We start from the raw sequence: 13085 nt of genomic DNA, 5'->3' as shown, positions 1-13085 counted from the left end.
CTACTATTGGGTGCAAATGGGTCTTTAAAAGGAAGTTGAACCCTGACGGCTCAATAGATAAGTACAAAGCTAGACTGGTAGCTAAGGGTTTTAAGCAAAAGGAAGGAATTGATTATTTTGATACATACTCTCCGGTTGCAAGAATGGTAACAATCCGAATGCTTATAGCATTGGCTTCAGTCCATGGTCTTATCATTCATCAGATGGATGTAAAGACGGCTTTTCTTCATGGTGAACTTGAGGAAGAGATTTATATGGATCAGCCTGATGGATTTGTTACATCAGGAAATGAAAGGAAAGTATGTAAGTTGATCAAATCCATCTATGGCTTGAAACAAGCTCCCAGAGATTGGCATAAAAAGTTTGATGAAACTATATTGCCTTTCAGTTATAAGATTAATGAAAGTGATAAGTGTGTCTACACTAAAGTTAAAGGTAATGAGTGTGTTATCTTGTGCCTATATGTGGATGATATTTTATTGTTTGGAACCAATATTGAGATTATTAACGAGACTAAAGAATTCTTGAAAAGGCATTTTGAAATGAAGGATATGGGTGAGGCAAGTGTGATTCTTGGAATCAAATTGATTCAGTCCACTGAAGGAATAACCTTGACTCAATCTCATTATATAGAGAAATCTATACTTGAGAAATATGGTTATTCACAGTGTAGAATCGCTAGTACACCTTATGATTCGAAAGTTGCCCTTGTCAAGAATACTTCAGGAGTGCCTGTGTCTCAGTTAAGGTATTCTCAGATTATTGGGAGCTTGCAGTATCTTGCTAACTGTACTAGACCAGATATTTCATATTCTGTGTCTAAATTGGCGAGATATACAAGCTGTCCAAACAGAACTCATTGGGATGCTCTTGATAGAGTACTTAGATATCTAAAAGGCACAATGTACCTTAGTTTACACTACAGGAGATTTCCTGGTGTGCTTGAAGGGTACAGTGATGCAAGTTGGATAGCTAAGAAGTCTGGTTCCAATGGAGTGACTGGATACGTGTTCACCTTGGCTGGTGGAGCAATATCCTGGAAGTCAAGCAGATAGACTATTGTTACTCGGTCTACTTTTGAGGCTGAGTTGTGTGCACTTGATGCCACAGGGACGGAGGCTGAATGGTTACACGGACTTATGTCTGCAATACCTGTAGTAAGCAGACCGCTCCCTGCTATTGCTATTCACTGTGATAGTCGAACAACTATCGACAAGATTAGCAGTAAAAAGCATAATGCTAAAACTAAGAGACACATCCAAGTTAGACTCAAGTCTATAAGGGGTTTAGTGACTGATAGGATCATAGCTATAGAGTTCATAGGAACTCAGAATAATATAGCTGATCCACTTACTAAAGGACTGGAACCTGCAGTGGTCCTTAAGTCAAGGTTGGGGATGGGATTGTCAACCCATCATAATTCATCAACAGTGGGAACCCAATACACATGAGAGGAGATCCCTCGAAGTGTATTCAATGGGTAATAACAAGCTGTAAGGATGAGTTGGTAGTACCTCTGCTACATAGATGATACTATAGTATCTGAGTCTATCCCCTGTAAACCTAGAAGGTACTGACACTGCCAGAAAAGCAAGAGTGTTAAAACTCTGAATGGGATCAAGTCATTTGACGAGATAGAGGCAGTATATCTCTGGAGATGCCCAGCTAAGCGAATGTAATTGTGTGGTCGCAATTAGAGGATATGGTTAATCCTTGAAGCATTCGACGAACAGGATCGAGACATGACCATTAATGTCTCAAAGCCGTAGATTGGCACCATAACCTTTGACTTGTCGTCATCTATGGAATATGGTTATACTAAACGGATTAAGATTCAAGGTGAAACATTCCATCTGAGTCCGATAGCCATTGAAGTAGAGGAATTAGGAGGGTTCAAACCCGGAAGGGTACCGACTCTGAAAAACAAGTCATGATGGGAAATTGATCACATTTCTGTATGGATTTGTGGGGGATTGTTAGAAAATTAGGATTTTAGAGCTTAATTTAATTATGTTCTTGATGTTAATCCTAAAATCTAATGATTGGAAATTGTTCAATGATATTTGAACTTAAATTTTCATGTATGGTTTTAAGAATTTTCTTAATGAAATCCATATGAAATGAGAGTTGAAAGTAGTTTGGAAAAGCTTGGAAAATTTGAGAATGTTTGTCCCACATTGAAATAAATAAAGGGGGTTGTGTGCTTTATATGGTATTACCCACATGAGTAGTATACAACTACTAAGGTGTGTGATGGTCCATTGTGTTGTTGTGTGCTTCACGCACACACACGCGCGCGCCCGCCCCGCCACGCACCGGTTCTGATATTAGAATCAGAACTGATGAATAAAATCAGAACTTAAGTACTGATGAGTTAAATCAGAACTTAACTTAAGTTCTGATAATAATGTGGGTGTTAATGTGAAAAGCTGTTACAAATAATTTAAATTCAAAAGCTGATCAGTTTTGATTTTTTTATTAATGAATTCAAAATCTGATCAGTTTTTATTTTTTATTAATGAAGCTGTTTAATTCAGATATTAAGTGTGTTGACAGTTTCATTTTTCCTCTCCTATAAATAGAGGCTAAACTGAATGAATAAAAAAATACAACACACTACATTCTCATCTCTTCTCTTCAACCTCTCTGCATTTCTCTCCCACAAGAACTGAAGTGCTGATATTTTCCGGCGACTGAGGTGCTGGTCGAAGTGGAGGTTTTGTTGCTGCTGTTAACATAAACTCCGAGCTGTTTTATCCTGGTGGAGATATTGCGCACATCCCAAACGCAGCAGGTAGGGGGCAATAATCTCTTCAAGAGCAGCCAGGATTTCGAGCAAGGCCTGGTGACTCAGCTGTAATCATTTTCTTGGCGTTTTGTATCTGTAAACCTTTATTTCAGTCACTGTTGAAAGCTATGGTTTCGGGTACATCTTTCTTTCTCTCTACGTTATTTCAGTTACTGATTTTGTTTACCTGCATGTTTTGTTTTGTTAACTGTGGTCTTGGCCTAAACTTGTTAAATTCTTTATACACTTGCCTCTATGTTGCTATACTTGTTAGTGTGATTCTCAACACATATCGCATAAACTCTTTGATTGGCGGTTTGACTATCTTAGCTTGTCGAGTAGCAGGATTCCATATTACAAACTTGCGTATGTTCAGAAGACCAAGACAAACTAAACCATCCACAGAACCGATCAATCTTGTATCTTCTGTAGTAGGGTAAGGGACAATGTCACTTAATATTGTTTCTTTTGAATTGAAGCAAGAGAGTATACTTATTTCATAGTCATAATCATCCTCGGAAGGTAAGCGTTTAAGCATTAGGAGATTCTCATCATTAGGATTTTGCGAGGTGCAATCAAGATGAGATTTTACAAAGTCAGGGTCGGAAATTATTGCTTTCCACAATTTACAAACAGAGCGGAATCGTAAGAGAGATTTTACTGGCAACCGGGGAAGTATCTTTGTTTCAAATACTTCTACGGGAAGAGGGCTTGGCGGTGCTCCCATCTTCCTACAAGTCTGGTTGTTGCTATAGCAACGCCGACTAAAACAGCAACAAGAAGGTGAAGTTCATTGTTAGCTTGGAACCATATATATACACTGCCCGCCAGACGTAGTATTTCAAATCTTAATGGGATTACTCTGGTAGTCTGGTTAATGTAACAACAAAAATACGTAATAACATGGCTATTCTAATCACATGAGATTTTGGATTGCATAAATAAGATAATTCACATGTGTATCTGCATAAAAACACTTCAATGTTCTCTGCACTAGGTAATGTTCACTAACATAAGATGCCACATGCACATTATTGAACCTTTGAATGAAAAATTATATCGAATATTTCAAATTAAATTGAGTTTGATTCATAAATCCGTAAGGTTTCAAATTCCTCAGAAGTCACAAAAGCAAATCACAGTCACTTGGTGGACATCCTCTGGCAAGCTAGCTTTAACGGAATAGGAGGATCTGAATATGAACCATCAACAATTTTTTTGAAAATCCACTTGTTTGCTGCCTCGGTGAAGTGAGTTCCATCCCAGCTAACCCGATGGTATGGATCTTTGCAAGAGTTTGCAAGTACGGTCTCTTTGCCATTTACAATCTTCTTGCTCCCACATTTTATGAACATGTTGTAGTTATATTTTCCACCATGACCACAACAAGCTAAGAAAGGATTTTCAAATCCTGCCATATTTACATTTTGCAGTCGCAAGTTCAGAGCTTCTGATCATACTTATAAAACTAGCATTATATGCATATGGAGTTTGGGATGTAAAAGGAAAACCTGAAAACTACGCGGTTATTCATTTTAAAATTTTATACTTGTTCCTTTTGGAAAACATAAAAGGGTGAATATGAATGCAGAGTACTGGCAAATAATGGTCAGCGCCTTCTGGAGAAAATTAATAAATAAATGTCACTATCAGGTTATGATGTGTGAAAGAAATTACCGAGCTTTTTTGCATGGCTGATAAGATAATACTTCACCGAGTAGATGTCAACATAAGTGATGGCAGCTAAAGGAAGTTCCTCCCTAAGTACATGTACAGCTTTCTTTAATCTATGGTTGAAATTCTGCGCTACCTCGTTGAATGGACTGGCACAACCATACTTATCCACTTGAGCAGCTGTGATTGGAAACCGGTCCATAACATAAGGTAGGCATCCCACTGGTCCAGTATTATGGATCCAGAATGATCTTCCACCTTGAGCGTATATGTACTGCGTATGGGTTTAAAAATTATACAATACGTTTCGAGATTATTGTTAACATATTAGAAATGGAATGCAGCAAAGAAAATTTGAACTGACAGATGCTTTCTTACCTTGATAACATTTGTAAACTGAGCCAATACATCTGGAACATATGCCTTGACGTCTTCAGTTGACATATTAAGTTTGTAACCAGCAGTAAGATCATTTTGGCCGATGTCAAAGGTGTACAATGCACGAGAAAAATCACCCTTTTCTGGCAACAAACTTCGAAACACACCTCCTATCCAGAAGAACAGGGACAGTTTATGATAGTTTCTCATGTAATTTAGTGTAATTATCAATTTATCTTAATTGAAAACATCTTACATACCCTTTCTTCTAAATATCTGGGATCTTGTATGAAAATCAGAAAATTGAACATATTGCACATCTAATGAGATTGGACTAAAGCCACTCTGAGACTTGGTTGTATTTTGAGGTCTAATAGTTGAGCCAGCCGTAGCAAAATTGGCTCCATGACTGAAGTTTGAACCAACGGAATCAAGGTATGCACTAAGATAAGGCAATGTCAAATTCTCCGCTGAAATAAGAAATTAACATGTTTTAGTTCATATTCAAGGTAAGTGCTCAAATGTGTAGCAGCAATCCAGAAGATATATTTCACCTACAGTCATTTTAATGGAAGCAAAAGTTCGTCATACACTTAAACCGGGTAAAACCCCTTTCTTCTTATAAATATTAGAACACAAATCATATGTTTAGCCACTATACCAACTACTTAACGAACTCTGCTAGTTCTTATCCAGCTCTCCCAGCGGTGAATAACAAATTATAGTTTGCTGCATTAAGCACCTAAATAAACTCATTTTTGGGTGCATTCTTAAATACTTAATGCAACATACAATTAAACCATAATTAAAACCTCCGAAAACCCCCAATTTAGTATTAGTATCCGATAAACATATTAAGATACACAATAGCCCCAAAAATCAAAACGACAAAAATTTGCTTTACATGTGCACAAAGCTTCTATTGAAGCATGGTCCGGAAAGATTCAGATTTACTGTCTACGCAATCTTAGTACTTATTTTCATTAAACAATGCAGTTTTAACCTGTGGCAAAGCAAAGCCTAAAATGACCAAAAACAAAACGACTGAAACTCGAGTCCAACTGATCAAGACTTATCAAGAAATCTAAATCAGCATTATAAAATATTTGTACCGAAACAATTCATGAAAAAGATAGGCACTACAAATATCGAGAACCGATAAAAATAAAACCAGTACCTATAAAATCAATAACCAGACGACCATCTGAGTATCTGCCTGCAGGAGCATGAAAAAAAGTCTCTCCATGAGGTGGAGGGGCTTGTCCAAATGCAGCTGACAATCCACCAGTATCCGAATTCGAATCACCGAAGTTGAAAATTGCAGGGAAATCACAATGGTTCCAACACAAGATTAAATTTGGTAGCAAAAATGCAAGTGCAATAGTGAAAAAGAGTGTTTGAAGCATGTGAGTATCCATGAATGTAACTACAAATGTTGATTCCTGAGACGAGAAGAATTATAGTACTTGTGTAATAAAGAATTACATTAAGATATCATTGGTTGTAAGAAACTTTTGGACAGTAGTTTGGTTTTCTAAGTAGTATTAAAAGTACCAGTTGGACTTTGGAGTGCAGAAAATCTGTAACGAGATTTAAATCTTGTTATCAATCATTATTATTGGCGCTTTCTGTGGGGGATGTTTTTTTGGTGTTTTTTTTGTTTTGTTGCGTTTAAATTAGTGGATTGCAGCTTTGAAGCACGCTTCTGACTCCGTGGCCCAATGGATAAGGCGCTGGTCTACGAAACCAGAGATTCTGGGTTCGATCCCCAGCGGAGTCGTAGCTTTTCCATTTGTTTTCTTCTCCTTTTTCCCTTTTTTTTTTCTTTTGTTTAGTGTTGGGGCTCACAGTCACAGCTTCTCTTTTTTGATTTCATTTTTCACTTTCCTACGATCTATTTCTCATGGCAAGTTTTTCAGATGAGTAATACTAAAGGCAAAAAAAATGTTACAAATTTTTTTTCATAAAATGACATGGCATGACATGAGTAATACGGCACAATGAAATAATTCAATTAGTGTTATTAATGTAAATTCAAAGATCTATTTATATTTAGCCAATAAATATGTGATATTTGTAATTATTTTGGTAATTCATTTTATATCTTTATCATTTTCCTTTTCAGATATGTATGTGTTTGGAAGTAAAGCACTGTTTCCAATAAACCTCTCTTTATTAACACTATTTGTCAATTTCAAAGCATTGCACACTTTTCTTCGTGCCATTAGCTCCGGTGCCTGATGGTTGGAGGAATCTCTCAACTAATTCGAAATACTCTAGTTAGAGATGCAGAAAACCCGGATCAGACCGGATTCGTGACGGACTTTAAAGAGTTCCGTATTTTTTGGAATCGGGCCCAGCCGGATTTCGTTCAAAATAACTATGCATGCGAATCGGCTGTCGGAAATTTTTCAAGTGCCTAATATGTTTTAATGTTCTTTAAATAAAGACATTTAAGTAGAGGTTGGTTTGTCCAGTTATGTCACAGTATATTAAGCGAGTAAATTACAAGGATGTGGTTATGATTTACCCGTATTTTCAAAAAAATGGCCGGTTTCCAAATTTACAAAAAAGTGGCTGAATTTCCTTTATGCCTTTCAAATACGTGGCTCCTGTCAAGTGTAGCCTAACGGTTCTACCGGAAGAAGGATATTTTCAGATTTTTTATATTTATAATAATTATATTCTTTATACATTTAAAATATCATATCTTCTTCCCTTTTTTCCTCCCTGGTTTCTGCCATGTCCTCTTCATCTTTCATCTTTTAATTATCATCAACATCATCTTCTTTAATTATACTCGTTAACACCATCGCCGCCACTGGTAGCTTCACCCTCCTTCCTGTCACGAACATATACAATGTATACACCAACTCAACACACTACTTCCTGCCTCTCAATCTCTCTTTCTTCCGATAATCCCAGTTTATACACACAGACGACCATCAATCTCTCTCCTTCTCAGTCTCCGATCATTAAAACTACCAAGTAGCACAAACCTCCTTCTCTCCCACTATCCCTTTCTTCGTCTAAATTCTCCGGTCAACATAAACATCACAAACCCCTAACTTTCCGACCATAACCAAAGCGACTCCGGAAATAACCGCGACAACTATTTTTTATATTCTCTCTAATTGGACTTCGACTTGCACTTTTCTTAGAAGGGCCCTACCTGAACTCCGGTTGATGCTTCTTCGAGATGATCTAACAGGGATATGGGGATTGGGGGAGGGGATGGGGATGGGGATAATTGTTTTGTGTTTTTTGCCTTACCCACGGAAGTAATTTTACCATTATACCCCTTCAATATATGTTTTTTAATTGAGTTAACGGTGTAACTTTCCTGACAGGAGACACATTTTTTGAAGGCAGAAAGTAAATTCAACCACTATTCTGTGAATTTGAAAATTCTGCCATTTTTTTAAAAATACGTGTATACCATAGTCACACCCTGTAATTTATACTCTATATTAAGCCGACAACGTAGCAACCAAGCTAAAAATAATTAGTCATAGTTTTCAAAAACAACCTGAGTGAAGATTAGCAATTTCAAACGACTCACGAGCCGTAAGAAATTCGAAGAAACAAAGTTCAGCACAATAGTAAAACATAACTCCGAAAGTACACAACCAAATAAACAAGATAATCTCTAAAGTTTCTGTCCATTTTCTTGTATTAGTCAATTCAAATGCTCAAAGGGTTTTACCGATAAAGCACACACAAAGTTGGACAGAAGACAGGCATGTTCGCAGCAAATGTAGCAGATAGCAGCCAAAAAATTACATAAAACTTTGTGATAAACAATGCTACCTGGAATATTTAAGCAGCAGTGCAATTACACAACTAAAAACACCCTTACATTCAAAATTAATACTGTATTATGTTGATTACAATTCTATGCTATTTACACAACATCGTTAAATGTCTTTCCAAACATGGAGTTGTCCTGTGAATAAACCGCAAATAAAAAAAAACTCCAAAGTAAAAAGACTTTGCGTGTCAAAACCAATAAATAGACTCCCACATGAATTCAAAGAAAGCATTAAACCAATAAAAAAGCATAGCTATATAGAAAACATAATCTAAAATCATTATTTCCCACTTAGAAGTATCTCCAAACTCCTTAACCGTAAGAAAGAAAATCTATAAAATATACTCTGTGCAAGCCCTTTCAAACCTTTACTTGGTAATTCATATGTCTTATCAAACAATATCTAGCAAAATATAGAGATAGCAAACAATCAAAATAGCATAAATTTCTAAATTGAATCGACTGTTGTCTCAGCTGTTTTATATAGTCCACACCAACAAAAGTATTACGAGATAAAATTAACCTGTTACTGCAGCCAGAAGTAGCTATTGCAGTCCTATTTATACACAAAAGATATGTACCTCTCTTTTTCAATGGACACACACCGACACAACACGTAAACTGAAGAACAGACAAACTTACCAAATCAATTTAGTCAAAACAGTTTGCTACCGCTAAGTTCGGTTTTGTATATATTTGCCTTACTGAAAAAACCGAACTAAATTGGTCGTGTTCGGGGCTCATGCCAGCACAGCAGCACCGACCGAATAACCCGAACCGAAATTAATCCTATTAACCTAATAATTAATTATATCATGCACGTTAACCTAGCACTTAATACTCCCTCTCTCTCTCTCTCGCACACACACTATAATAAAAAACCAAAATCAACCTCCAATACTAGCCCTCTCTCACTCTCCTATCTCTTGCACAGCCTCTTTATCAAGTCATAATTTGCCTTTGCCTTCATTCTCTCAGTAAGATTCTACTAGTAAGGGCATCGGCCGTGGTCTTCATGGAAGTTGAGAGGCGTTGGGGAATCGTGATTTTGGTGGTGAGTGAAATGAAAATAGGAATAACTTTTTTCAAAGTTTTCAAGTTTTTGCTGTCACCAATACACAGCGATTAAATTTATATGTTGAAAGACTACTAATTATTTTGGCTTTTGTTACTTTAGTGTTAATGTGATGCTCGCTAGCTAATCTTCAATAAGGGCCGTCCTTATGATAAGATGGATACTTCTTGTGATGTTCAGTCAGTCTTTGATTATCCGGAGCTAAGAGTAAGGTCAAAACCAAAAACCGAGCATTCCTGCAGTCATTTAGTGGTTAAATTGTTTCTTACACCAACATTATCGCCGTCTGTTTAGTTCTAATGTCCTGAATAACGATCAATTTGGTTTACTTCCTATGCACTACACATACACAAATTAAAATTTAGTAGATATATAGAGTGTTAGAATATTAATATAACAGCTCAGTAAGGGTCTTTCTCTAATACCTCGACCCTCGACAGGTTCCTTGACACGGTATCAAAGGCGGCCGGAGGAGCATATGTATATATTTCAATCAGACTACATCCTAATTATGTTTACCCCTAAGTTAAATCACCAGAGTCTCATCAAGCTATTGCAAATTTGAAACTTGACAAGTATTGGAATATAATCTAAAAAATATGTTATAAGTTTCAATATAAAGCTTCTTATTAAGTTGAACAAAATAGAAATTTACCTCTCAGAGGACTCTCTGAAGGAGACAACATTTTCTTCCAGTTTCCGATAATCAACCTCCTGTTCCTTGCTGTTATACACAATTCGAGGCACAAATAAATTCAGATTATTTAACACATTTCAAACAAGTCCAAAATAAAAGACTACAAACACAAGAAGATAGAACACAGACAGTAAAATGTCCACTTCATTTAGCCGAGATTCCACATCTCGAAAGAACACATCAACAATTTCTTTTAAATATTCAGGATCAGGATCGTCCGGGTCTTGCATCCTGTGCAAGTCTATAAAGTCCTTGGCGAAAATCCCCTATTTTAAAATCAAAAAAGTAACAACCCATTACAAAAAATTCCAAAAGGATACATTAAAACAAATAAGTGAAATTACAAACACCCCACATTAAAATTTACCATAAATCAGTATTTTAGCCTGCTTCAAGTATGATATAAAAAACAAATTATTAGTAAAGGGATCCGGTCTAGACAAGTAATTGTTACACCATACCAAACAATGATTGTAAACAAGATTTTCAATACCAATTATTTGGCCTAGATTATCTTGAATAATAAAATAAAAAATAGTTGAAGCACTGACCTCGCGATAAAAAAAGGTACAAAGATCTGCATGTTGCGGCAACAACCGAGTCAGTGTGTTCACAGTCTCCATTCCGTACCCTCAGTTAGAAAGGAAATTTCGCCTCGATATATCCGCTAGATTTGTTACTCCTTTTTATGTCCCTTTTATTGTTGTGGTAAATAGGAGGCTTGAACCATTTTGAGAACTTCAGGGATATTAGTCTAATTAAATAAGTGAATTTTTTCAATTTACTTAAATTAATAAATATTTCTTAATGTTATTTTAAGTATTCAATAAATGAAAATAAATTATTATTTTGAGAATTGTATACGTTATAAAATTTTAAATAATATATCTCCATAAATTATTAAATTATTAATATATCGATAAATTAATAAATTATTAATTTATCGATATATTAATATTTCCATTAATTAATAACTTTTCATGGTCCCAAAAATATTAATTTATCGAGGTTTTACTGTATCAACATTTAAAAGTTATAAACCAATTAAAATTTGTCACATAATTTTTATTACGTAGCTATATGTGTATTAGAGAAAAATTGTTCTTTTAAATACATATTTATTCTTTCTGTTTTGAATTTTTTTAATACAATTCCCATATGTTTCAATTTCTAGAAACGGGTGAATATTAAAAAACTAGGAATACAAATAAAAACTAGAATCTAACATAAGCCTTTATATCAATCTAATGTAATGATTTCTATAGGCATCACTGAACAAAAATATACATCTACAACTAATCTCAGTTAAACCCATTTGATAAAAATTGTATATACGATTGTATATTAATTTTTGATAAAAATTATTTGGTGTAGACCATAATAAAATAAAAAAATAGTTGAAACTCCCGGTACAAAGATTGAAAAACAAGAGCTAGAACTGCAGCTTGTTGGTCTTGAAACAGTCAAACAAGAAAATGAGTACCTCAAGAACAAGCTTAAGTGTGCTAGAGAAGTAGAGACTGTGTTGAGAGAAAGAATTGAGAAAAATGATTTGAAGCTCAAATCATTCAAGAATGCATCTCAGTTGATTGGTTAGTATCATTTCTAAAACAAACCATGTGCTAACATATCTATTGGTTTGAACAATGAGGCCTTGAATTTTCACAAAAAAGTTGAAGCTGACAAAGTAAAAGAAATTGATAACCAAGATGTTCCTGGGATGCTGAAAATAGTAAATGAACCTTTGTTTAGACTTGTGCTTCAGTGAAGTAGAGTTGGAAATCAAGTAAGAAATTGTAGATGAAGACATAAAAAATAAAGATGCGTAATCCACTCCCATCACTGAATGTGAGAAGAAGCCTGTAGTGAGTTAAGCTACTAAGACCCCAATAAAAGAGATCAAAACTGAAAATACTGGGAAGAAGAAAAAGAAAAGAAATGGAAAAATAGGTGTAAACAAGAGCAACAATTATGCCTATGTTGCAGATGCTCCAATCAAATAATGTCAGAAATGTGGCTCAACAAATCACTTAACTCACCTTAGTAAAAAGGCTGTTAGTGAGCCAAAGTTTGGAGCATGCAAGTACAATGAGGCTCAAGCTGAAGATCCATATTTTTTCTGCGATAAGTTTGATTGCATTCCTTGCAATATGAAGGTTGTGACAAGCTTTCATAAATTGAAGAAAAATCTTAAAGAAGTCAATCTTGGATCTGCAATCAAGAAGGATAATGCTGATCAAACCATGTTTCGCTTATAATAATATAGTATAGATTCGGGTTTTCTCTGTCACCCCCAATATTTCTCACAATTTATTATGGACATGAAAGATAAATTAGTATCCCAAATATGGACTCCGTGATCCACTAGGGATGGCAATTTGTACCGAACCGATGGATACCCGATCTGTACCGATCCGATTGGGTTTTACCGAACCCGAATATCTCGGGTTTGGATTAGAGTTCGGGTTTGATTTTTAAACCCAAACCATTTTCGGGTCGAGTTTGGGTTTAAGGCATACCGTTCCGAACCCGACCCGAAAATCCGAAACCCGTTGCGTTCCCACCCGAACCCGAACCCGGTCCGAAACCCGTGTTAATACATAAATAATTTAATTTTAAAAGTAGTAATATAATATAGAATATAGTATATTTTAAAAATTAT

At 35.6% G+C, this 13085-nt stretch overlaps 1 protein-coding gene and 1 non-coding gene across 2 annotated transcripts; one reads left to right on the top strand and one right to left on the bottom strand.

The window, feature by feature from the left end:
• Positions 1-3829: 3829 nt before the first annotated feature.
• LOC141667292 (GDSL esterase/lipase At3g26430) lies at positions 3830-6397 on the bottom strand. The gene is made up of 5 exons (XM_074473717.1): positions 6018-6397; positions 5101-5310; positions 4841-5010; positions 4466-4736; positions 3830-4199 (listed from the first exon to the last, which is right to left on the bottom strand). Exons 1-5 carry the CDS (start codon positions 6256-6258, stop codon positions 3931-3933), a joined length of 1161 nt encoding a protein of 386 aa, XP_074329818.1. The 5' UTR covers positions 6259-6397; the 3' UTR covers positions 3830-3930.
• Positions 6398-6547: 150 nt separating this feature from the next.
• Positions 6548-6620, top strand: TRNAR-ACG (transfer RNA arginine (anticodon ACG)). Its single transcript has one exon. It is a non-coding gene; the product is annotated as a tRNA-Arg (tRNA).
• Positions 6621-13085: the final 6465 nt, after the last annotated feature.

This window comes from Apium graveolens, chromosome 6 (genome assembly GCF_009905375.1).
Source record: "Apium graveolens cultivar Ventura chromosome 6, ASM990537v1, whole genome shotgun sequence".
Taxonomy (NCBI): Eukaryota; Viridiplantae; Streptophyta; class Magnoliopsida; order Apiales; family Apiaceae; genus Apium; species Apium graveolens.
Note: the sequence above shows the minus strand (reverse complement) of the source record. Positions and strands in the feature narration are given on the sequence as shown.